This window comes from Arvicanthis niloticus, chromosome 12 (assembly GCF_011762505.2).
Source record: "Arvicanthis niloticus isolate mArvNil1 chromosome 12, mArvNil1.pat.X, whole genome shotgun sequence".
NCBI lineage: Eukaryota > Metazoa > Chordata > Mammalia > Rodentia > Muridae > Arvicanthis > Arvicanthis niloticus.
The window spans coordinates 75,183,076-75,210,038 of NC_047669.1; the positions used below are offsets into that span (position 1 = coordinate 75,183,076).

At 48.9% G+C, this 26,963-nt stretch overlaps 1 protein-coding gene across 4 annotated transcripts in view; it reads left to right on the forward strand.

Annotated features, from left to right (window-relative positions):
• Dop1b (DOP1 leucine zipper like protein B) overlaps positions 1-26,963 on the forward strand; it is a 107,994-nt gene that overhangs the window by 72,665 nt on the left and 8,366 nt on the right. For all 4 annotated transcript variants that reach the window (XR_004607983.2, XM_034515384.2, XM_034515385.2 and 1 more), the window contains 7 exons: positions 647-702; positions 2,063-2,167; positions 2,270-2,336; positions 17,714-17,858; positions 23,977-24,056; positions 25,108-25,217; positions 25,306-25,452. Coding sequence is in view for 3 of the 4 variants with exons in the window: in XM_034515384.2 (XP_034371275.1) it covers positions 647-702; positions 2,063-2,167; positions 2,270-2,336; positions 17,714-17,858; positions 23,977-24,056; positions 25,108-25,217; positions 25,306-25,452 (710 nt within the window). In the remaining variant the exon portion in view is untranslated. The remainder of the gene's footprint in view (positions 1-646; positions 703-2,062; positions 2,168-2,269; positions 2,337-17,713; positions 17,859-23,976; positions 24,057-25,107; positions 25,218-25,305; positions 25,453-26,963) is intronic.

Sequence of the window (26,963 nt, forward strand, 5' to 3'; positions counted from 1 at the left end):
CACTAGTGTTGCTAGTGTGTTTTTTATCACAAAAGAGACTCTGTCACGTAATCACAGTTCCTATCAGAGAGAAGGACAACTTGAGGAAGGGAAGACATATGTATCTGCTAATGGCTTCTGAGGCTCTGTCCATTGTGGCAAGAGAGGCCTGGCAGGGCCGCTCAGCTCATAGTAGCAGCAGGAGCATGTGTAGAGAGAGACTGTTCATGTCACAGCAGACCAGGAAAAAGAGACCAGGGAAGCCTTTCCAGGGGCCAGGATATGACCTCCAAAGGTCTGTCTCTAATGAGAGGCCTCATCCACCCCACAAAGGTCCCACGGATTCCCAGACAGCACTTCACTTTTGGGGACCAGTGTGTATAACATGGGCTGGGGGGATGTTCAGTCAAACCTTAGCAGCTGCAGCCCTGTTGAGTTTTCTATTGAGTTCTTTGACAGTCTCCCTTCCTACCCACTTGCAATGAGTGGGATTACCCTCTTTCCCTTCCTACCAGCCTGCAGTGACTGGGGTTACCTTCTTTCCCTTCCCACCAGCCTGCAGTGACTGGGGTTACCTTCCTTCCCTTCCTACCAGCCTGCAGTGACTGGGGTTACCTTCCTTCCCTTCCTACCAGCCTGCAGTGACTTGTGTTGCCTTCCTTTTCAGAAGTCTCCCCTGGTGGACATTCCTGTGTTGCAGTTCTGCTATGCTTTCATCCAAAGGTAATGGTGTCTCCTGCATTGGCAGGGACTGTGAGGAACAACTTAGCTTTAGTTCAGAGAGCTTAAGTGTCTTCACTCCCTGCCAGCACGGGTGTGGTCTCATCATCTGTACTTTTTAAAGTCCATGCACTGCACATTCAAGGCTTCATGCCAGTGAAGCTGTACCTGAGGCCTTTTAAGCTTTGAAAGGTTCAGATTTATATGAAATTGGCTTTAAGAGACCTGCATGTAACTAGGAAAGTGTAAAGGCCCCTTGTAGAGAAAGAAGAAATGGTTTATCCAGCTGAATCTCAGTCTGGGCTGTAGCTGATGCACAGGGGATTCCCCCAAATGCACAGAGCACTTGCCGGGGCCCCTGTAGCTGTACTCCTGCCACGGCTTGAATAGGGCCACTTGTGTTGGTGTAAGTGAGGAATGGAGGGGCACCTCAGGCAGCCACGCCTCCTACTCCCACAATTCCACAGCCTCCCCAAACAGCACTGCCATCTGGAGGCCATGTGCTTGACACCTATTGGGGTTGGGGGTTCAAGTTGGGGCTCATAGTAAATCTGACAACCCTTGAAGTCTCCCTGGTTCACACAGTTAACAGCTATTCCTCCTCTTCACAGTCTGTAGCCACAAACAGGTAAACTGAGGACTGTAATCCCAGCAGTCACTGGGCTGACATTAAATTTAAATTAGTGTCAGTCTTTACTCAGAGCATCTTTGCAGACCTCTGGGCTAGTCACACCACTCTTTGGGATAGCCAGTGCTCTTGTGACACCAGCTGACCTCTGTGGCTTTTAGGGCTCTGAGCTGCCCAGCAGCTTCAGGGTGTTTTTATCATCCTCCTGCTGCAGAGGAGGGGCCACCAAGGTGGAACAAGAGGCAGGAAGGTAGGCACCAGGGTGTGGGCCTGGGGCCCTCTGACTGCATCTGTGCTTTAGCAAACTGTGCTGCAGTGCCTGGCTACACAGCTGAGATGTCAGCACTGTCCTCGCTGCTGTAGAGACCTGACCGGAAAGCTGCCCTGGGCAGTGCACTGGCGTGTTTCACTTCCTTTCTGCTGTGTCTTTACCACCCATGATGCATGCTGTCCTCAATGCTGGGCAAGCAAGTATGGCCAAAATGAAAGTTGACCAGCTGGCTGAGGCTTTTATTTTACAGACAGTGAAACCCAGAGTACCCCAATTGCAGATGCTTGCCCCAGTACTAAACCCAAGCTTGCACAGACTGTAATAAACTAAACCAGGCAACCACGAGGCCAGTCAGCTGCGCTGTTCTCCCAGGTGCTCCCCTGCATCTGAAATGTGCTTCTAAGTACAGGTGCTTCCATTCATCAGCTTAGGCTCCTGTTTCCCTGGTTTTGTTTTTCAAACAGGCTCTCCACACCAGAACTGCAGGAGGCCTTCCCTTCACTCCTGGGCGTTCTGAAGGAGGCTGTGCAGCTGAACCTGGCTCCCCCTGGATACTTTCTGCTTCTCAGGTATGGATTCTCTACCTTCACACAGATACAGTGTTTTCTATAGGAATACATTTTATTTTATTTCTGTAACATTTTGACCTGAAATTGATTGTCTCTCAACAGTATGCTGAATGACTTTGTAACAAGAACACCCAACCTGGAAAGCAAAAAGGACCAGAAAGACCTGCAGGTGTGTATGTGAGACTATTGGAAAAGGTCAGTAGTCCTGTAGTCTGTCTGTAAGAGTGCCCGTGTTGCTAATAAATCTTACCCAGAGTCACATCTTAGCTTTGCCTGTGTTCTCTTCCATTAGTGAAGATCAGGCAGGCTTGGGTCGGGTTTATTGTGTCATATTAGAGCTGCATGCCTGCTGGAGAGTCTGTGAGATGCCATACTGATTGCTGGATATGGATATCTCTGAATCGCGAATCTTTTTCCTCCCAGGAAGCTTTCCTTAAAACTTTCTCTTGACCTAATATAAAATCAATGTGTGTTCATAAGAAAATTCAAAAATTCTAGAAACAGTAAAACTTACCCAGATTAGTGGTTCATGCTTATAATCACAGTACTTGAAGACCAGAATACTAAAATTAAACTGCTGAGGCAGGGGAATTGAATTGCTATGTGTTCCTGGCCACACAGCAGTAAATTCCATGGCTACTTAGTAAGGCTCTATCTAAAAAAAAAAAAAAAAAAAAAAAAAAAAAGCCATGACACACTTAGGACATCACTGCTCTACAGTTGCTAATATTGAGTAAGTCCGTGGCTGTTCTTTTAACCAAAAGCTTCAGTTTAAGCACTAATCGATATACAGTATTCTTTGACTCCAGAGAACTCAGAAATCCACCTGTCTCTGCCTCCCAAGTGCTAGGATTAAAGGCGTGTGCCACCACTGCCCGGCCTTGATGTGTTTATAAAAAGAGAAAGAGAATATGTTCTGTGGGTGTGTGTGGTAAAGGTATGGGGCAAAGGGATGTCTCAGCTGGCCCATGGAGGCATCCCTTCCCCTGAGGGACCAGCCACATGATGGTATAGCATAGACTAGAGTTTATTCAGGGTATGGGGAGGGGAGTTAAGAGGGTAGTAGAGGCAGAGAGAGACGGAGAGGCAGAGAGAATGGGGGGAAGAGGAAGAAGAAGAGGAGGAGGAAGAGGAATAGGAGGAAGAGGAGGAGGAGGAAGAAGAGGGGAGGGGAGGGGAGAGGTCAGGAGAGAAGAAGGGAAGGGAAAAGAAGTAGAGGCCGGCCATGAGCACATGAAGAGAGGGGGAAGGGGAGGGGGGGAGGGACAAGGGGACAGAGGGGGAGCAAGCAGGCAAGAGCACAGGAGATCAAGAGAGAGCAAGAGTTCAAGAAAGAGAGGAGGTAGTAGGCCAGGCCTACTTGGCTGTTGTCTGGTAATTGTGGGGAGGAGCATACCTGGCTGTTGCCAAGTAACTGTGGGGGTGGAGTTTAGACAGAATGCTAACACACCTGAAAGTCTATTCCAGCCCCTGGTACTACACTCAGGTATTCAGAACCTAAGAGTAGCCCAGAGTATTTAGACCAAGGGGCTTTTGAAGGCAAAAGCTACATCTCGTTGTCTCCGCAGCTTCAGGGGGAGGTTTGCACAAGCAAGCAGTTGAACAGGAGCTAAGGTGAGTTAGGTGGGGGCATCTTGGCCTCTGGTCCTGGAATAGAGCTGGGCAGTTTTCCAGAGAATTCTCCATCAAGGAGATCAGATTCTAGTTAAATCTGAAATGGCCTGAGCAAGAATACAAGATGGAGGAACCCCTGCCCTACCCTGTCACACTCATGTAAGATGTAGGAACCCCTGTCCTGTCCTGCCCTGTCACACTCACATCTAAGATGGAGGAACCCCTGCCCTGTCCTGCCCTGTCACACTCACATGGAAGATGGAGGAACCCCTGCCCTGTCCAGCCCTGTGACACTCACATGGAAGATGGAAGAACCCCTGTCCTGTCCTGTCACACTCACATGTGAGATGGAGGAATCCCTGCCCTGTCCTGCCCTGTCACATTCACATGTAAGATTGAAGAACCCCTGTCCTGTCCTGTCACACTCACATGTAAGATGGAGGAACCTCTGTACTATTACACTCACATGGAAGATGCTGCAATCCAAGAATGCTTATGTCCCATCCTCCTCTCTACCTCCCACCTCCCTTAGGATTGTCTAACCCTCTTACAATCTCATTCTGGCTTCATGACACACTCATGCACATTCACACGCATATATACACGCATAGGTGCATGCATACAGATAGAAAGCTCACAATATTTGTCTTATTTTGCTAACACGATTTCCTCTGTCTTCCTGCAAAAGTCATCATTTATTTTTTCTTAGGGCTATGATTTTCACTACATTTTTCTTTATCCATCTGTCTGTTCTCTTTCCTCCTGGCCTCTGTTTTCTGAAAAATGGTCTCGCTGTGTAGCTCAAGTTAGCTTTAAACCCAGAATCTTCCTGCTTCAGTCTCCTCAGGGCTTGGCTCATTGGCCACCATGCCCAGGGCTGGCTTTCCTGTTTCTGTGTTGCTTGGGATTAGCCAGGACTACTGAGCTATATACCAAGTCACTTTAAAATTCTTATTTTGAGACAAGGTCTCGCTGAGTTGCCCAGAATAGCTTTGAACTTTTGATCTGCCTGCTTTCACCTCTTAGTTGAGGCTCAAGAGATGTCTCTGTGATTACGAGCACCAGCTGCTCTTGCAGAGGACTCAGGTTCAGTTCCCAGCACAGGGCAACTCATAACTATCTGTTAACTCCAGCGCCAGAGGATATGGTGCCCTCCCATGGACTCCAGTGGTACTGCATACATTTGGTCCATAGACATACTTGCAGACAAAGAACCCTAAAATAAAAATAAATAAATCTTAAAGCTCTTATTGGGCTTAAATAGGCAACATTTTGTTCCAGTATTCCAGCAGGCCTGCAGTGAAAGCAGCTTTTCTAGTTGAAGGAGACTGAGGAATCACACAGTGACCAACAGGATTCTGAATTACTCTGTACAGGAACAGAGGACAAAGCACATAAGCACAAACCCCCAGAACCTGTTGTTGAGCACCAGGTTACTCCTTGGCAGAGTTTAAGCAGAGACCGGTGAGCACAGCGATGCGAACAGTCCCTGCAGGGAGGTTGCACATTTCTTCTTGCTTTCCAGGAAGGCATGGTAGCAGCCTGCAGGTTGGTGACCAAGCTGCCATGGAGCTCTCCACCCGAAATGCTTGACTGTGACACCTGCCTGTATGGGGTTAAAAGAAGACAGTTTTATACATTCTCTTTTTTTGTTTGTTTTTTTTTTTTTTCGAGACAGGCTTTCTCTGTGTAGTCCTGAGTTTTATACATTCTTGAGTTTATTTACAGTTTCGATCAAAACCTGGGGTGGGGGTTAGAGAAATTTTCCTTCTGCCTCTATTCCCCAAACCAAGCTACCAGGTTTAGAAAGGACAGAGCAAAGGCCAGGAAATAGCATGTGCAGATTTGCCCATGGGCCCCTAAGTAAAAGACAGATTTATTCGGGATTAATTATGGAGGTGGGGTAGGGGGTGGACCTTGAAATCGCCAGGATGGTTTTGGGGGTCTGGTAGGTGCATCCTGAGTCTAGTGGTCACTTTGGAATCCGGAACTAAGTGTGCGCTTTGTCCAGTGTTTTGTGCGGGCTTTTGTAAGCATGGCAGCTGGTGGGAGTCTCTTCGTTCTCTTCCTGGAGTCCTACAAGCACCAGCTTCTTGCTGGTGGAAGGCGGGGAGGTCTTCTTTGTCCCAAAGGTCTCCAGTCTGACAACAGGTTTTTGGTTATTTAAGCTCTGTTAAAATTGCCCTGGTTTCATGTACATTTCTCAACCCCAAGGGATTTGTGACTCTGTGACATCCAAATACCTTGTACTGCACTGCTGCATGGAGTCCATCAGGGAAACTGAGGTATTTAAAAAGGTATTAAAAAGGACCTAAGCTGCTTGCTTGTTCTAGAGGGTCAGAGCAGTGGCACAGGGCCATCGTTGGAAGCTAGCGAACATCGCCACCTACTGGAGCAAGCAATCCATAGCAGTCAAAGAATGCCAGCTCACTGCATTTCCATCTGCACAGAGATGTGTCTGAGGGTCTTACTGATGAGCCATTCTGGGTTTCAGTCTGTCCTGGTGATGAGGAGTAAATAGGTGGACCTGGAGTTTCCCTGGAGTCCACCTAAAGTGATACATCATAGAACAAAGTTACACTCCTGTGCAATTATAGACAGGGCATAGTTAACATTGAAATTACTCTAAAACAAGCAGACAATGCAACACACAGCTCTTGCTTCAAAGGGAATTAGAGTTTATTCTGAGCCAAGTGTGAGTGGCCATGGCCCGAAGCACAGGCTTGGGTTGCTGTGAATGACGTGTTCCAACACCAGAAGCAATTGGATGGACTTTGATTGCCACAGAACAAGAAAGCTATAGAGCAAGGCATGTTTCAGAAGTCAGTGGGAGCATGGGGAGCCAGGTGACGTCAGGCCAAGATCGCCACTAAGGGTAGAGGCTATCAGATGTTGTCCTTAGCTTTTCTGCTTTTCACCTGATAGTTTAAAGGATGTTAAGTCAGAGGTGTGGAGATGAATTCTGATACTGAACTAAAGGCAGTCCGTAGAGACCTGAGCTCTGCGTCTGCAACATTCCAAGTCTCCACAGCCCTTAGTGTCTAACCAAGTGTGCTAGCTTTTTTCTGGGTCATTAGTTCTCAAAGCTCCATTCCCTCAGAATACATTTAAGAGTGTTGGGAACTGGAAAGGTGGGCCAGTGGCCAAGAACACTTGTTCTGCTTGAAGGGGGCCCAAGTTTGGTTCCCTGCACCCACATTGTTATAAAATATAACGGGATGAGGAGGGGACCTTTGTCATGCCTGTGCCACAGTGTGTCCTTGAGAAATTATGCTATGCAGCGCTCCATGTAAAAGGCTTTTGGGGGGAGGAGGCAGATGGGAGCAGAGAGAGAAAGGGGGTGCCTGCAGAAAACAGAGGGGACACTGAGAACAGACAGAGCTGCTGCATGGCCAGTGGGTCCTTTTGTATGCCGCACACACCTGTGCACCTGGTAGCAGCAGGACACTCACAAGTAATTGCCAGGCCCTAGAGGGCAGGCCAGCAGAATGCCTGTATCCTAACACACTAAGTAGTATCTTACAGCCATCTGTAACTCCAGATCCAGGGAATTTAATGCCCTTTTATGGCCCCATGGGTTAGAAATCATATTTTTCCTCCAAATGCCCTTTAAAAGGTCCCCCTACCTTAATCTATGTGTTCTCTCTCTCTCGCTCTCTCGCTCTCCCCTGAACCACTCTGAGTGGCCTTTCAATCCATGGTCCTCCCAATAAATCTCTGTGTGAGATCTATTGCATGGTGTGATTTTTGTGGCATACTTTGGCCCAGATCTGTTGAAGTGCCCAGTGCCCTGTCACTATGGGTATCAGACCAACCTGTTGTACATGATGCGAGAGAGACAGAGACACACACACACACACAGAGAGAGAGAGAGAGACAGAGAGAGAGAGAGAGAGAGAGAGAGAGAGAGATTTTTTAAGCCAGCCTTAAAAAAGATATTTAACTATAACTTTTTTTTTAAGATTTATTTTATACACATACACTGTCCAGAAGAGGGCATCAGACCCCATTACAGATGGCTGTGAGCTACCATGTAGTTGCTGGGAAATGAACTCAGGACTTCTGGAAGAACAGTCAGTGCTCTTAACCGCTGGTCCATCTCTCCAGCCCCAATATAGTGATTTTCTTAAGATTTAATTTCTCTAAGGAAAAGAAAAAAACAGAAACCCACAAGAGCTTTTCTTGCTCTGTAAAAACCTCTGTTCTTTAATTTAAATCCAGGAATGGTGTGTGTGTGTGTATGTTTTATTAAGAGAAGGCCAGTTTTTAACTTTTTAAAAATTTTTTCTTTGATAGTTTCATAGGCTGTTTTGATGGAATTCATTTCCCAATGCCCTCCCATTCCCCTCCTGTTCCTACTGAACCCTCTCCGGCCCACAGGTACCGACCCTACTACCTGCCTGTGTGTACAAGTCACTGAGCTTGATGGGGGCTGCCTGCCTGAGGGCAGGTGAGGCCTGGATAACCCAGCTGTGGTTACTGCTGGGGAGACCGGCTGCCTCTGCCATGACCATCTGACAAAGCTTTGTTCTAAGCATGAAGTTTCTAAATTCTGGTTTCCTATATGTGCATAAATTTTGTTCTTAGAATACAAATAGTCCCCCACCCCCTTTTTTTTGTTTTGTTTGTTTTTGTTTTGTTTTGTTTTGTTTTGTTTTTCGAGACAGAGTTTCTCTGTGTAGCCCTGGCTGTCCTGGAACTCACTCTGTAGACCAGGCTGACCTTGAACTCAGAAATCCACCTGCCTCTGCCTCCCAAGTGCTGGGATTAAAGGTGTGCGCCACCACTGCCTAGCTAGCCCTCCTTTTTTTTTTTTTTTTTTTTTTTTATAGCCAGCTATAAATTAGATATAAATCCTTTTCATAACATATCAGTTCACAGACCTCCCAGTATGGCTTAGAGGTTGTAACTGCTCAGAGCTTCAGTGATGGTGCACCTGTGTGTTCTTCATGCCTTTTAAATGTATTTGTGCCTACTTTAGGCTGGGCACAAGGAAAAAAACTAAACAAAATCATATTTCTTGAGTTTAAAAATTCTGGAAAGTATAGATAACACTTAATTACAATCCTCTAGAGTCCAGTTTATGTCTGTACTTAACATACAGTCTGTCGTGTGACACTGTTTGTGAGGAGTTGTGAACACACATTGCCTCACGCCAGATAGGAACTGATGACAGACCAAAGAAAGAAGCCCACCAGAGCCCAACCTGGTCAGTCAGTTTTATTGTGGTTACTTATAGGAGCAGAAGTTTCTCAGAGACATCACCATAGCCTTCCCTAGCATGAGTGACAGCTCACAAAAGCTGGGAACCTGGGGCGCACTGCACAGTCTGCATGCAACTCAAGTGTTGAGAATCTCTTTCCTGGCAGCTCGGTTGATCTAAGTCTCTTTCAGACAGCTTGGCTCGTCTCTGGCTCTTCCAGGCAGCCTGGCTGGTCTCTAGTTCTTTCAGGCAGCCTGGCTGGTCTCTGGCTCTTCCAAGCAGCCTGGCTGGTCTCTGGCTCTTTCAGGCAGCCTGGCTGGTCTCTGGCTCTTTCAGGCAGCCTGGCTGGTCTCTGGCTCTTCCAGGCAGCCTGGCTGGTCTCTGGCTCTTCTAGGCAGCTTGGCTAGAATCTTCTAGTTAGATCAGCTTGTCCAAGTTGCTAGGCAGTTCATCTTTTCTGCCTCTTGACACCCCTTTGTCCAAGGCTAGTAAGCCATTTAGCATCAACTCTAGAAATGACACATCCAAGTAACCCATCAAGAATTGTCCATTCATGGACAGTCTTCCCAGAGGCCCCTGCCACAAGGTCTGGCTTTGGGTTAGAACACTTGCCCACAGAAAGTGAAAAATAAAATAATATATTTATATAAAATAGGACAGTAGATTTATTTACAATTTTGGCTAAAACTAAGTGGAGAGAAATTCTTAGTTGCCTCTGCTTTGCCCAAAACAGTGGTGTGCCTTCAGAAAGGATAGAGCCACAGCCAGCAAACACACCCAGAGACTGAGCTATGGGCCACAGTTACTGAGATAAGTCTCTTGGCCCGGGGAAGGGTTTGGGTTTTGGAGGCGGCCCACTTTTGCTCATAGCATGATATGATCACAGGAGGCCAGAACTAGAAACGATCGTTTTTTAATAGCAGATCGGTATTTTAGGGGTTTATCACGGTGCTGTGGAATATTTTATCTTTTTGCTTTGCAGTGTATGTGGAGGGGTGGAATCCAGGGCCTTCTGCATGGGGGAGGGGGAAGCACTCCTGGTGTAACTTTTGTTTTAACAACTATTAAGAAATAGGCTGGGTGTTCTCCAGCTTCGTTCCGGATGACTGATTACTTAGAGTAGTGTTCTAGAGTTTCAGGCGGAAGCCTTGTGTTCATGCATCTGTCTGTGTTTGAACATCGGGTCCTGGCTGCTGACGATGTTGGGAAAGAATATGGAACCATTAGGAGTGGGAGTCTCTGGAGAGAGTGTTTCATTGACAGAGCCTTAAGGCTTTACAGCCAGGCCCCACTTCCTGTTTGCTTCCTGAGGTGAATGCTGGTCCCCGCTGAGAAAGAATTATCACTTCAAAATGTAAGTTGGAATTACCAACACTCCCCACCCCTCCCCCCACATTGTTTTCAGATATTTAGTCACAGCAATAAGAAAAGAAACCCCATTCACAGGGCAGTCTCATTCTCTGGGCATCCTCTCGGTTCAGCCTCCTGAATGCTGAAATCACCAGCCGAGCCACCGTGCCCACCCAGGTGGTTCTGTGCCTCTTTTTTTCCTTTCCTCTCTTTGGAGCCTTGGCTGCCCAGGCTTTGGACTGAGAGGTTTCAATGTAAAAATCACAGCAATCATCTCTTTTGTTGTTTTCGTTTTGTCTTTCAAAACAGGGTTTCTCTGTGTAGTCCTGATGTCCTGGAACTTGCTCTGTAGACCAGACTGGCCTCAAACTCAGAAATCTCCCTGCCTCTGGCTCCAGGTGCTGGGATTTAAGGTGTGCTGCACCATCTCCTGGTTCACAGCCCTGTCTTAGTGAATGAACAGGGATAAGGGCCAGTTCATTCTGAAGCCATTTCCAGAGACCTGTGGCCTGGGAACACAGTTATGTCACTCCAAATTCTGTCTTCTAGTGTAGAAGTCCTTTCACAGAATTTTTAGGTTTACAGAACAAAGTCATAAATCAAGGCAACATTGGTGGATACACCTGAAAGGCAGGTATGAAGAAATGGAGGAAGCTATGTTTATAGCCCTAAGATGGTATCTGATGATATTCTAACCGTGGTTTGTGGAAGCTAGTGTTCTAAATGTTAGTTCCCATACGGAGTTGGACAGGGGTGGCTGTTCCAGAAGGTAGAATTAGCCATGTATATCGTGTGGGCTTTGGGGGTGCCAGTCGGGGTTTAATAGTAAAGACATTGAGACTCTGTGTAGTATAAGCCTGCTAGCCTTTCTGCTGGGCACAGTCCCTCAACTAGCCAACCAGATGCAGCCTGCCTCTGAGACTCCACTGTGTGGTCCCTCTCAGCTCTGCTCTGCTCTCCTACAGCACAGCCTCTAGCTCTTCATTCCTCCAAAGCCTCTCCCCTTCCTGATTAAGAAAAGGCTTATCCCCTGGCCCTCTGGCTTTTCAACAGGATAATCTCAAAAAAATCTCCATCACTCTATTTACCTTGTTTTGGGCAGGTGAGGAGGTGGCAAACATTTACATACAGAAAGCAGGTTTGGGGGGCTATAGAAATGACAACACTCTCCTGCCAGCACCTGCTGGGACAGCAGTGAACAATTGTGAATACAGCAAAACACCTTCCTAGACAGTTGATATAACCGCAGGGAAGCAATTACCCTCTGAACTACAAAATCCCAACCTCTCCTCAGCACTGAAATTCCAACTGGCCTGTCGGTCTCTGCAGATACACAGGAAGTCCTTCCAGGGGTTTTATTCACAGGGCTTGTGAATAAAGGCTTGTGAAAAGAAGACGTGGCTTCTTTTCAGGAATTTTCACTCACAGGGGTTCTAGGAACTCCAGTTCTTAGTTCACTTTGGCCCGAAGGAAGTAAGCACTGCTGGTATATGTTAACACAAACTACTGACATCCTTATTTGAGACATCTGATCTATAGCATAACATGTATTGCCTCTTCTGACAATCTTGGTTTCATTGTGGTGCTGAGATTTCCTGTCAGCAGGAAAGGCAAGCCACTGTCTCCAGCTGAGTGCCTGCCTCCTCCCTGCACTTTTCTGTCTTGGTGGTGCTGGGGTCTTCCGTGGGTTTCAGATGCCTCTGATGATGTCCACTGTCACAGGGTTTTCTTCAGCCCTGTGAACAGCCACCCTTTCCCGGCGACATGGGTGGCAGTGCTGGGAGCCCACCCAGGCTGAGGCCGCCATGACTCCAGTTGCTGACCTAAAATCATCTTCATTGAGACAAGTGTGGTATATCCCAGCCTGGCCCTGAACAAAGTGTAGCTGAGGATGACCTTGAACTTATGACCTCCTGCCTCCACCTTTCTAGAGCCAGGAGTGCAGGTGTGCTGTAGCTGCCCAGTGGCCCGCAGGTTGCTCCCCTTGTGGGCCCTGTAGCTGTAGCTGCACAGCATGGGTGGCGGGGGAGGGGAGCCAGCAGGGTCCCAGACCCACTTTCCAGGCAAACCGGCTGAACTAAGTGGCTCCAGCAGGCTACAAATAAGGGAGAGGGGGAGAAGCCTACACTATGGGTCATAGCAGGCGGTGTGTGTCCAGGTCTGGCCTGGAATTCTCAGCCTCAACTCAAGAAAGAAACTGTCTCAAAAGGAAAAGGGAAAAGTCTCAGCCAAGGGAAGGAGTCCTAGAAGGAGAGTCAGGGCACTACAGGGTTAGTTCTGAGCTCAGGAACGTCGTCTGGGCTAGCAAGCACAGATCTCTTATGGTAGCTGAGGTGGGATGCAAGCCTGTAGAGCTATATGTCCGAGTCTCAGCACCAGTGATGTTTATAAAAAGAAAAGGGGATAGGGAATCTATGTCCTGTGGGTGTGTGGTGAGGTGTGGGGACGGGGATGTCTCAGCGGCCCATGCCAAGGCATGGGAGAGAGAGTAGAGAAGGGAGAGAGAGTAGAGAAATAGAGGCCAGCCATGACCACATGGAGAGAAGGGGAAGGGGCAAAAGGACAGAGGGGGAGGAAGAAGGCAGGAGATCAAGAGAGAGCCATAGAGCAGAGGGGGCAAGTAGCCCCTTTTTATAGTGGGCCAGGCCTACCTGGCTGTTGCCAGGCAACTGTGGGGAGGAGCATATCTGGATATTGCCAGGTAACTGTGGGGGTGGAGTTTAGAATACTAACACCTTGATGAAAGTGGCCTTGATGAAGTACTCTGTCAGCTGAGTTACACTTCCATTTCCTGCCCAGACTGTGTGTGTGTGTGTGTGTGTGTGTGTTTGTGTGTTATCTTCACTTGTGTTTGACCATGTATACACATGGAAAGGCCAGAGGAGAACAGTGGGTGTCTTCCTCTGTCAGTCTGTTGCCTTACCTCACTGGGATGGCTTCTCACTGAACCTGAAGCTGGATTGGCCCCCAGCTCGACCCAGCAATCCTTTTATCCTTCTGTCTGCCCCCAACAGCACGTGGTCATGGCTGGCCTCTACTTCTCTACTCTCTCCCTCTCTCTGCCTCTGCTCCCCTCTTAACTTCCCTGCCCATGCCCTGAGTAAACTCTGTTCTATACTATACCATCTGTGGCTGGGCCCTCAGGGGGAAGGGATGTCTCGGCATGGGCCGCTGAGACATCCCCTTCCCCCATACCTCACCACACACCCACAGAACATATATTCCCTATCTCTTTATCTTTTTATAAATATATCATGCTGTTTTGACCATGCCCAGCCCTCTCCGTGGGTTCTGGAGATTTGGACTCTGGTCGTCCTGTTTGCATGGTGTCCTTGCCCAGAACCCGCCCAGACTCGTCTGATGATGCCCCTAATTGTAAGTGGCTGGTCACTCCCCAGTTCAGCCTACCTTATTTAATTTTGTTCCTTCTTATATATTTCTTATACAAATAGCAGACCTACAGCAACTTATTTTAAAGACATCTCTGTCTGTTTAAGATAGTCTCTCTGAATAGCCCGGCTGAATACTCCCCTCCCTGCCTACCAAGTGCTGGAGCTTGAAGCATGCGCAGAGCACAGAGCACAGAGCACAGAGCACAGCGCACAGCACACAGCACACACAGCACACAGCACACAGCACACAGCACACAGCACACAGCACACAGCACACAGCACAGCACACAGCACAGCACACAGCACACAGCACACAGCACACAGCACAGCACACAGCACACAGCACACAGCACACAGCACACAGCACACAGCACACAGCACAGCACACAGCACACAGCACACAGCACAGCACACAGCACAGCACACAGCACACAGCACACAGCACACAGCACACAGCACACAGCACACAGCACACAGCACACAGCACACAGCACACAGCACACACACAGCACACAGCACACAGCACAGCACACAGCACACAGCACAGCACACAGCACACAGCACACAGCACACAGCACACAGCACACAGCACACAGCACAGCACACAGCACACAGCACACAGCACACAGCACAGCACACAGCACACACAGCACACAGCACACAGCACACAGCACACAGCACACAGCACACAGCACACAGCACAGCACACAGCACACAGCACACAGCACACAGCACACAGCACACAGCACAGCACACAGCACACAGCACACAGCACACAGCACAGCACACAGCACACACAGCACACAGCACACAGCACACAGCACACAGCACACAGCACACAGCACAGCACAGCACACAGCACACAGCACACAGCACACAGCACACAGCACACAGCACACAGCACACAGCACAGCACACAGCACAGCACACAGCACACAGCACAGCACACAGCACACAGCACACAGCACACAGCACAGCACACAGCACAGCACACAGCACAGCACACAGCACACAGCACACAGCACACAGCACACAGCACAGCACACAGCACACAGCACACAGCACAGCACACAGCACAGCACACAGCACACAGCACACAGCACACAGCACACAGCACACAGCACACAGCACAGCACACAGCACACAGCACAGCACACAGCACACAGCACACAGCACACAGCACACAGCACACAGCACACACAGCACACAGCACACAGCACACAGCACACAGCACACAGCACACAGCACAGCACAGCACACAGCACACAGCACACAGCACACAGCACACAGCACACAGCACACAGCACAGCACACAGCACACAGCACACAGCACACAGCACACAGCACACAGCACACAGCACACAGCACAGCACACAGCACACAGCACACAGCACACACAGCACACAGCACAGCACACAGCACACAGCACACAGCACACAGCACACAGCACACAGCACACAGCACACAGCACACAGCACACAGCACAGCACAGCACACAGCACACAGCACACAGCACACAGCACACAGCACACAGCACACAGCACACAGCACAGCACACAGCACACAGCACACAGCACACAGCACACAGCACACAGCACACAGCACACACAGCACACAGCACAGCACACAGCACAGCACACAGCACACAGCACACACAGCACACAGCACACAGCACACAGCACACAGCACAGCACACAGCACACAGCACACAGCACACAGCACACAGCACACAGCACACAGCACAGCACACAGCACACAGCACACAGCACACACAGCACACAGCACAGCACACAGCACACAGCACACAGCACACAGCACACAGCACACAGCACAGCACAGCACACAGCACACAGCACACAGCACAGCACACAGCACACAGCACACAGCACAGCACACAGCACAGCACACAGCACACAGCACACAGCACACAGCACACAGCACACAGCACACAGCACAGCACACAGCACACAGCACAGCACACAGCACACAGCACACAGCACACAGCACACAGCACACAGCACACACAGCACACAGCACACAGCACACAGCACACAGCACACAGCACACAGCACAGCACAGCACACAGCACACAGCACACAGCACACAGCACACAGCACACAGCACACAGCACAGCACACAGCACACAGCACACAGCACACAGCACACAGCACACAGCACACAGCACACAGCACAGCACACAGCACACAGCACACAGCACACACAGCACACAGCACAGCACACAGCACACAGCACACAGCACACAGCACACAGCACACAGCACACAGCACACAGCACACAGCACACAGCACAGCACAGCACACAGCACACAGCACACAGCACACAGCACACAGCACACAGCACACAGCACACAGCACAGCACACAGCACACAGCACACAGCACACAGCACACAGCACACAGCACACAGCACAGCACACAGCACACAGCACACAGCACACAGCACACAGCACACAGCACAGCACACAGCACACAGCACACAGCACACACAGCACACAGCACAGCACACAGCACAGCACACAGCACACAGCACACAGCACACAGCACAGCACAGCACACAGCACACAGCACACAGCACACAGCACACAGCACACAGCACACAGCACACAGCACACAGCACACAGCACACAGCACACAGCACAGCACACAGCACACAGCACACAGCACACAGCACACAGCACACAGCACACAGCACAGCACACAGCACAGCACACAGCACAGCACACAGCACAGCACACAGCACACAGCACAGCACACAGCACAGCACACAGCACACAGCACACAGCACACAGCACAGCACACAGCACACAGCACACAGCACAGCACAGCACACAGCACACAGCACACAGCACACAGCACACAGCACACAGCACAGCACACAGCACACAGCACACAGCACACAGCACACAGCACACAGCACACAGCACACAGCACAGCACACAGCACACAGCACACAGCACACAGCACACAGCACACAGCACAGCACACAGCACACAGCACACAGCACACAGCACAGCACACAGCACACAGCACAGCACACAGCACACAGCACACAGCACACAGCACACAGCACACAGCACACACACAGCACACAGCACAGCACACAGCACACACACAGCACACAGCACAGCACACAGCACAGCACAATTTATAAGGATCTTGACTGGCTCTATTGTGATTCTAGAATAAGGCCACACTTCATCCCGGTGAGCTCAGTGGAGGACACTGATTCTGCAGAGACAGGCTGAGGGAAACAAGGCTGAATGATAAAATCTGCCCCACAGGCTCTCCTTTTCAAGAGTGGAGGGCAGGCAGGACAGCAGCAGACTAGTCAATGTTTTGTCTTGCTTCTATGTGAGGATGGAGGCAGAGGGAGTGTCACCACCCTGCCCTGCCAGTGGACATGAAGTCCACATGAGCGCCTCAGCCAACTGTTGTGTGGCCTGGTAGTCCACACACCTTTGTAAAGTCCCAAGCCCAGCAGCTTAGTAACAGTGTGTCCTGTGTTACTGCCACACAGTCACAACAGCACGAACCATGATCTGAGAGAACCAGAAAGCCAGTCTTTCCCATCAGTCCTGCAGACTTCTGAACCCTGTGTCTTTATCCTTTGGCTGATAGAGAGAAACAGTCACTAGTACCATGTGCTGAGAGAAGACTTGAAGTGTCAGTGTTCAGTACACACTGGTCAGTGTAAGTGTACAGTACACACGGGAGTCCAAAGCCAGGGCAGGAAACAACTGCAGAGTCTTAACGTTGATGTTGTTTGTATTTGATATTTGTAGATCGAGAACCTATTATTAAAATCTGTCACTCCTGCTGCCTTTCACCTCTCAACATTGATCTTTGGAAGTCTAACAGAGACTCAGTGACTCACATCATGGTCTGTGTCCTGTACCTGTTGGACAGTGGCGTTGTGTACCGGCACTTCTCCTTAACTAAGTCCCGTTTTGCTTCTATTGGCTCTCCAGGAAATCACTCAGAGAATCCTGGAAGCTGTAGGTACCATTGCTGGCTCCTCTTTGGAACAAACCAGCTGGCTCAGCAGAAATCTGGAGGTGAAAGCCCAGCCTCAGGTCTCTCTGGAAGAGTCAGATGCCGAGGACGATGTGCACGGTATGTGGAAAAAAACACTTGCTTCAGCCAAGGGTCTGAGGTTTTGTTTTTAAGTAAAAGGTATTCTGTCAACTTCACTGACCTATGCAGATCTGTGTCTTCAAGACCTGGGATTCGAGAACCTGAAAGAATGGGCAGACAACCTTACTTCCATTCCAATGTACTTTTATACACAAATGTAACAAAGAAAGCAGTGATCCAAGGAAGGTTGTTTGAGTTCAGAAAAGCATATAATAATTTTCCAGGCCAGCTAGACAATCAAGTGGGACCCTTAGACCCTGTGGAGAGGACTGAGATGTGCGAGAAAATAAAAAGGCACAGCAAGTCAAGAAGTCTGATCAAGCTGGCACAATTTTTATTGTTTACACAGGTTATATACTCTGAAAACAGGATATGGGGAGGGGTAGGAAAGGAAAGAGGGCTTTGCAGGTGGAGGAAGCTAGCTGCAGCTGTGGGGTCTAACTAAGTTATTCTTACAAAGCCTTTCCATTACCGGGGTTCTAAAAACATCTATCTAGCAGGATGTTGTCTAAATCTAGAGATCAGGAGGAAGGTTACTAAGGTGGGTTGCTATGAGGCCTTGTTTGAAGTTCTAAGAACTGACAAATGAATCATGGAAGGTAAGCAAAAAGAAGAATAGTAGATAGGAGAGCCAAGGATGAGTATTTGCCAAGAGTAAGGCCTTGCCATGGCTTCCCACAAATAATAGTGAAAAAAAAAAAAAAAACCCACCAGTAAACACATACTAAATATTAACAGAGCAGCCCTTTCTCAGAACTTTCCCAAGACATGCCAGTTGAAACCCAGTTGCCTGGCATGTGCTATAGATTATATCTGGGAAAGCATGAAAGCAAAGCAGATGGCCATGTCCAGATTCCTGACCAGATTGGGTTCAATAGCTATGATATGATATCCAACAAGAATAAACTGTCTTATAAACTGAATGTAAATGTTTGTCACAGAAGGCACAAAATCACCTCCAAGAACAATCCAGGGAACAAAGTGCACCTGAGGTCAAGGGCCTTTTCTCCTGGAACCTCTCTCCGTTCCCTAAAGCATTGTTCACTTTTTGACTGAGTGAGGTGTTCATTCAGTCGTCTTAGCACACAGAAAGGGAACAAGGCAGGGTCCGTGTAGGGAAGGGAGTAGTGTCAATAATCCTGGCTATGATTACTTAACAGTTTAGACATCATCAGAGCATCAGATTTTCACTCCAGTTATCCTCGGAAGAGCACCAGGAGGCACTGGAAAGTGGACACACACATCTAAGCACGAGGACAAGCATGCTGCCTTTAGCCTGTTGATGAGCCCAGGCGACCACCCCCTATCCCCTGAACCCATATGCTTGTGACTAAGTGACTGCACCTGTTCATGCTGTTTTATATATTTTTGATTGAAAATAATATTTTCAGACAATATATTCTTCATGGTCCTCCCCCAACTCCTCCCACCTTCCCCAACTCCAAGATCTCCTTCTTTCTCCCCTTCCTTTAGCAAACAAACAGGTAAGCAAAAAGAAAACAGGAAAAAAGGAAAAGCACAAGAAATGCACATAAGCACACGCAGATACACAAAAACAAAGGCCACAAAATTTCCAGAAACCATAATGTACAAGAAAAAGGACAGTCAGACAAACAAAAATGCCCAAACAAAGCTGCCCCCAGACAGAAATCTATAAAAGTACTGAGTACCTTTTGTGTTGACCACATGCTGCTGGGCCTGGGAGACTCCACTGGAGTGAACAAACCTTCCCATTCTGAGCTTACGTCAACTGGAGAGCTTTGGTTTGGGGCAAGCAGGAGATTGTGTTCAGTTCCTCCCCTTGGCGCTGAGACCCCATCTTGCTTGGGCCCGTGCTGCCAGTCTCTGATGTGCATGGTTCCTGTTGTCTCTGAAGACACTGGTCTCCGTGGTGTCGTCCATCCCCTGTTGCTCTCACAGTCTTTTCACCCCATCCCCTCTGCTCCCTGAGCTCTGAGTGGAGGGCTGATGAAGATGCCACCGTTTAGGACCAAGTGTTCCAAAGTCACACTGTCCAGCTGTGGGTCTCCTCAGTAGTTCCCTTCTACCTCAAGAAGCCTCCCTGAAGGTAGCTAAGCAAGGCGCTGATCTGAGTCCCATCCTGTGTGGTCTGATTCGTTCTGACAGTCTCCTGGAGGGATCTAGATGGTGGGGGCGGGGTGTGGGAGGAGCACCCAGCAGTTGGCCAGGCATGCACACACTTCTGTTTCAAAGGAGTGGAGCCACATGGTATGCCCTGACACCCAGACAGGAATTCTCTTCCCAGAATGAGGAGGGACAGGGAGCTGGGTAGTGTCCGGAGGTCAACCTCACATATTGTTCTTCAGAAGTTGCTGCCCACCTTATTTTTTGAGACTAGTATTCTCCCTGGGACCTGAACTTGCTGATTGGGCTAGTTGTCTGGCCACTGAGCTTCTGAGACCCACCTACCTCTCTCTCTCCCCAGCACTGAGTCACATGACCCAGCCTCCAAGCCCATCTTTTTTTTTATGATGCTGGGGTCAAGCTTGGACCTCATGATTACTTGACAAGCACTTTGTTGACTGACTCTCTCTCCCAGTCCCTTCATTTGCCACTTTAAGCTGGTGATTATACTCTCTCAGATGGTGCTATGGTTGTAGGGAAAGAACGTCCAGCCCCACGGTACCCGTGCATACTCTCCAGCTGCTTTGCTTGGCTCTTTGGGTGCTAAGCTGTGCGCCCACCGCAGCTCTACCAACTGTTGTGTCGTTGCCAGTCTGTTGCTCAGTAATTAAATCTGACCTGTGGACAGGCCTGTGGTTAGGCATCACCTGGCTCCTTTCAGTTCCTAGAAGGCATAGACTGTGGAAGCTGGCAGTGGTGTTTGAGCCGCTTAGTAAGACTTAGTTAGCAAATGTTGTAGCAGCGTTCAGCAGTAATAAACAATGTCCATGTTGGTCGGAGAAAGGGCGAGCATTTCCCTTTATTGCTGTGCGTGTGCTGTGCGTGTGCAGGTTCTCGAGGGCACCCTTGTATTTGGACTCCAGTGCCGTTCAACCAAGGAGGCTTAGGTTGAGACACCTGTCTTAGAAATCCAGTGTCTTTTGTGCTTGTTTGTTAGTTATGTGTTGTAGGTGGTGTGTCTGTATGTGTCTATGTCCACATGTATGTCAAATGTCCATAGAAGCTAGAGAAGGCGTTGGATCTCCTAGAACTGTAGTCACACATGGTTGTGAGCTGCCAGTTGGGTGCTGGGAATTGAACCTAGGTCCTCTGGAGAGCAGCCAGTGCTCTTCACCACTAAGCCATCTCTCCAGCCCCAGTTGATACTCTTAGGAGTGTTGGTCGTGTTTGTTTTCTCCATCAGTTAAAGAATTAAAGACAGGAAAATCTGAAGCACAGCAGGTAACAGCAGACAGATCTTAAGCACTGGAGGTAGAACCAGCAACTGAAGGAACAACCACTGGAGGAAGGTATTTGCTGGGGGCTAGTGGGGGTGAGGAACCACACCCACAGCAGACACACAGGGAAAAGACACCAGAGGAGGGACTCAAGGTCCAGTCTCATCTCCGGGGCTGGGAGTTTTAAAGCTCTAAAGAGTTACCCTCCCCTACTGAGGGTTGGTTAGTGTGAAGACAGACAGGGTGACTGATTGATCCACACTGCTGTGTGATAGTCCTGTTCCAGCCTTGAGCCTGCTGGTGGGAAACAAATCCTACCAGACTTGGGTTTTAATCAGGAGGGTGAGCAAGAAGCTGGCTCTCTTGAGCCAGCCTTTAGGACCTACCCATAGGCCCTCTGGCTATCACCTAGTCTCTCCTTGATGGAACTGCTCAGAAACAAGATGGAGGATGGAGACTGAAGGGAAGCCGACTACAGTTGTGGAACGTAGGATCTCACGCTGCCCCAATAGTCAGGGCAGTTATGCAGTGTGCTTCATCTTCAGAAAGCATCACTTTAACTGTTGTGAGTAAGACCATTTTGTGCAAGAGCAGAAGCCAGAAGTCCTGTTGAAGGATTCTAGAATGGTTTACACAAGAAATAATACTGACTTGGCCGTGGTCTGAAAATGCAACCAAGGAAGGTTGAGAATCTTGGCTCAACAGTTTACTGACTTGGAGAGGAATGGGGGAGCAGCGTGAGCACTGCACATGGTGGATTTGAGATGTTAGGAGAAGAGGAGTAATTGTCAAGGACGGTAGCAAGTCACCAGCTGAGAGAACAACCAGGACAGCGCTGTAAGAGTCCGGGTGGTCCCTGAGTCTGGACCAGTTAACTTAGGTTGCTAGGATGCTGCCAGCTCAGTTAACTTAGATTAGGTTGCTAGGATGCTGCCAGCTCATCACTGGCTTCCATTGGCTTCCAGCTTCTTTCTTGTTCTCCCATTTTGTGTTGGGTTTGGGGGAGGATTGTTGTTTTAAGGAAGAGTCTTATATAATCAACACATCAGTGTCACATTACTGAAAGACTAAAAGCACTTCTCCTTGGAGTCATTTACACAGGAGCGAGTCCAGATGTGAACCCTCTGCTTTACGCTCCCTGTGTTTTCTGTCTTCTTCTGTTGTGTGAGTCTAAATGTGTGCCTGACTGAAGGTTGATTTGTGACTCCATCCCTGTGTCTGTCTGACTGTTGTGGCTGTGTGTCTGTTTAACAAAGGACTTTGATCTATATTTATTGAACATCATATAAAGAATCACATGGGAAAGGAATGGGAGAAATCTTTAACTGGTTTTACAGGGCTTAAGTCACCAGTTCCAACCAGCCCTGACTGACCCAGATAGCTGCTCATCAGCCAGCACCCACAGTGGGCACTCATTCCAGAAGATCGCTTCCAGCTCCTGTATCTGTGATGTCACTGACCATGTGATCATTCCAGAGGGGACAAGCCATAACAGACCTCGGGTTGCTGGACTTAGCCAGCATTTCCCCTTCCTGGGTGGGCTCTTCTGAGGGAGAGAGAAGCAGGCAAGAAGAGGACGGATGGATGAGGGCAGGATGTGTGGTGATGGAGAAGGGCGTCCTGCAGGAGCTCAGCAGTGAGTGCTTGTCAGTGCTGCGACAAGGACATAGATCGGGAACAGAGCTGAATAGTGTTGGAAGATGCACTCTGAGCTTAGAGACCAACATGCCAGCTGGTCACCGGAAAGGACCTGGAGGCAGTGAGCTGTTGCTGGTGTGTTTGATCCAAATACCTACATTCTTTTGTCCTGGTTAGGTTTGATGACTTAGCAAAGCGAGAGTCATCTGGGAAGAGCAGTTGCAGTTGGTTAATGTCTCCATCAGATTGGCTGTAGGTGCCTCAACGCTTTTGGGCTAAGTGCTCTGGTCAAGAGAGAGTGGGGCTGCAGAGGCAGGAGACTCGAAGAATGGAGACAAGACAGGGAGTGATCAAGTCTCTTTTTTTTTTATCAAGTCTCTCTTATTGAAGGGAATTCTGAGGTATTTATATACACAAGCAGGAGAACACAGGTGAAAACACTTTACCACGTGCACCATACAGCTGAGGTCACTAAACAGCAAAACAAGCTATGTGGGATAAACAATATATTTATCAGAGTGTGCTTCAGCTGTTATAGGCTTTTGACAACCAAGTCTTTCATCAGGGTATATGGTTCCAGATGGCTGCAAAGTTGATCTAGCCGCTTTCTACTAAAGTCGGCTCCCAACATGTAGGCAAGACTGTTGGACATTTTCTTGATAAGTGATTTATACAGGAGGGCCCTGACTAATGGGGGACAGTGGTCTTCAATTCTATAAGAAAGCAGACAGCAATCCATGAGGAGCAAGCCAGTCAGCAGCAGCGCCCTCTGCATCAGCTCCTGCCTCCAGGCTCCTGCCCCGACTTCCCTTCGTGGAGGATGGCGTGGGAGGCGGGAGGTTGATTTTTCCAGACAGTGTTTCTCTGTGTGGTGCTGGATGATATAAGATGTAATGAGTGTTTCCTTCCCCGGGTTGTTTGTGATCATGATCTTTATCACAGCAATAAATAGAAACCTAACGTAGACAGCCTTCGAGGTTGGGATTGGACACTAGAGCAGATACTGAAACTACTAACTGCAGTCAGAGTGAAAGTTGCCTTGGGGAAGGAAGCAGTCACTCCCTCAGAGCTAAACAGACTCTTCTTTCTGTCTGCAGATGCTGCTGCAGCCTCCACCATGGTGTCTGCTTCTGCCCCCTCCGTTTACAGTGTACAAGCTCTCTCTCTCTTGGCAGAGGTAAAGGCTCACCTGACTTGTGGTCCCTTGTGGAAATGTTTACTGTCCTGAATCATTCTGAAGGCATGTATTCATTCTGGGTGCCACATGGCTGCCCCCTTCTTCCTCAGCTCTGAAGGCCAGACCTTGTGTCAGCCAGCTTTCTGTTGCTGCAGCAAAATACCTGAGAAACTCACTTTACAGGAAGGAAAGGTCTGTCTGGCTCAGGAGGTTAGAGGCTTCAGCCCAGTTGGCTGGCTGTGTTGCTTAGCCTCACAGTGGGGAGCATGTGGAGGCACACAGCACTTGCCCTGTGGAAGGACAAGGGCACACTGCCAGTGAGCTTCCTCCAGCCAGGCCTCCCTTAATACTGCATGGGCTCCAACATGCAGGCATTTTGATTGCCACCTGAGGAGTCTCTTGTTTTCTTTTCTTTTGGGGGGGTGGGAGTGGGGGGGAGGTGGTTCAAGAGAGGGTTTCTCTGTGTAGCCCTGGCTTTTTTTTTTTTTAAAAGATTTATTTATTTTATATATGTGAATATACTGTCACTGTCTTCAGACACACCAGAAGAGGGTGTCAGATCCCATTACAGATGGTTGTGAGCCACCATGTGGTTGCTGGGAATTGAACTCAGGATCTCTAGAAGAGCATTCAGTGCTCTTGACCACTGAGCCATCTGTCCAGAACAGCCCTGGTTTTTTGAATTCACTCTCTAGACCAGGCTTCAAGCGCATGGGTCGCCGGCCTCTGTTTCTCAGCCGCTGGCATTGAAGATCTGTACCACTGTTGCCCAGTGTATCTTGTTTTCTTGTCTTTTCTTTTAAAAATATATTATTGATTTATTTGTTTGCCTATTTGTTTGTTTTTGTGTGCATTGGTATCTTGCCTGCATGTATGTCTGTATTAGGGTATTGGATCCCCTAGAACTGGAGTTATGGTTGTAACCTTCCATGTGGGTCCTGGGAATTGAACCTGGGCCCTCTGGAAGAGCATCCAGTGCTCTTAACCACTGAGCCACCTTTCCAGCCCCACGTCTTGTTTTCTTAAAGGACTTCTGCCTCATTTCTTGTAGGTTCTGGCTTCCCTCCTGGACATGGTTTATCGCAGCGACGAGAAGGAGAAGGCGGTGCCGTTGATCTCCCGCTTGCTGTACTACGTGTTTCCTTACCTGCGCAATCACAGGTGACAGACGGATGCCCTCGTCACACGCACATGCAGAAATGTGTCCTTTGTGACGTTTCCTTTGACCCTGTGCCTTCCCTTCCCTTAGTGCGTACAACGCTCCCAGCTTCCGGGCTGGCTCGCAGCTGCTAAGCTCCCTGAGTGGCTATGCCTACACCAAACGGGCGTGGAGGAAGGAGGTGCTGGAGCTGTTCTTGGACCCCACGTTCTTTCAGATGGATACTTCTTGTGTTCAGTAAGAAATTCTGTTTCCAGAAACATGTGCTCTCTTTAATCTCAGGTCTCAGGAAGCAGAGGTAGGCAGATCTCTGAGTTCCAGGCCAGCCTAGTCTACAGAGTTAGTTCTAGAACAGCCTGATCTACAACAGAGAGAGTTCTAGGACAGCCAGAGCTACACAGAGAAACCATGTTTTAAAAAACAAGGCAAAACAAACACTCCATGTGCCACGAAGACCAAGTCTTCAGTGCTTGGGGGCCTGGCCCTCGGAGCTAAAATGAAAGTGGACCATCATGTCACCTCAGCTCCTTGGATGTCCCTGTCATGATGGTCATGTTAGTCCTGTGTTTGCTGAAAAGGCATTATATCCCTCAAAAAGTTACCAAGGTAACTTTTTATCAAAACAGGCACCGCACTGGGTTAAGAGAGCCTGTCATTGGGAAAGATGATTCAGGAGCCTTTCATCTTGAAAGGCTTAACTTCTGTTGAGATCAGAACCCACAGTGACTCTGGCAGTATGTCTGTCTGGCTTCCTGGCTCATGCACTCCATGACAGTAGTGGGCATGGACATGGAGACCCCAGGGAGGAAGGTCACTGAGCAAGGCATTCCTGTGCCTTTTCCTCAGAGCCCAGGAAGCTTGCTCAGGGCCTCCTGCAGCCCAGGCTTCCTGGGGTTCATGTGTATGCGTGCTTCTGGGTGAGTGTGATTATATGAGCATATGAGCGTGCATGTGTGCACAGGCGGAGGCTAGAAGTTCACTTAGGTTTCTTTCTCCGATACTGAAACCTGGACGTCCAGCAAGCCCCAGGGATTGCCCTGTCTCTGCCTTGCCGGCACTGAGGTCATGGCAGGCAGAAACCACACACACTGAGATTCAGACTCAGGTCCTCAGGCTTGTGCAGCAGCCATTTACCAACTCAACCGTCTGCCTAGTCCTCAAATGGGCCTTCTTAAAACACTGCTTTATGTGTGTGTGAGCGATGCACATGCCACAGTGGAGATTAGAGGATGACGTGGGAGTCTGTTCTCTCCGAGCGTGTGGGCTCAGGGCTACTGAGGACACGGTGTTAGCACTCATAGCACTCTCGCCCTGTTGTGTGTTGTGTCCTTTATAGAGAGCTGGAGAAGTTTGCTTCATTCCATGAGTTAGGGTTATGAGAAGAGCCTTCGCTTGGTCAGTTTCTCATATTAAAATCATGAGTGTGTCACTGCTGTAGAGATAGGGGGACCCGGGAGAATGGAGCTGCCAACTTCACTCAGAGCATCACGGTTTATACTCTGAGGGTTAAGGAAAATCACCTGAGTGAGTGTTCTCATTCGGTCAAGCTGTATACAACCACAAGGACCAGCTGCACATGGAAAAACATGGTTTTCCATAGTGGCATGCATATAAAGAGAGGTTGAAACATTTAATTGAATAATAACAGCAAGCAATAATGAGTCACCTGAGGTAAACTCTGTCTGTCAGCTAGCTACACCTGGGAGGAGCATGAGAGTACACTGTAAGAACAACTCCGTGTTTTGAGA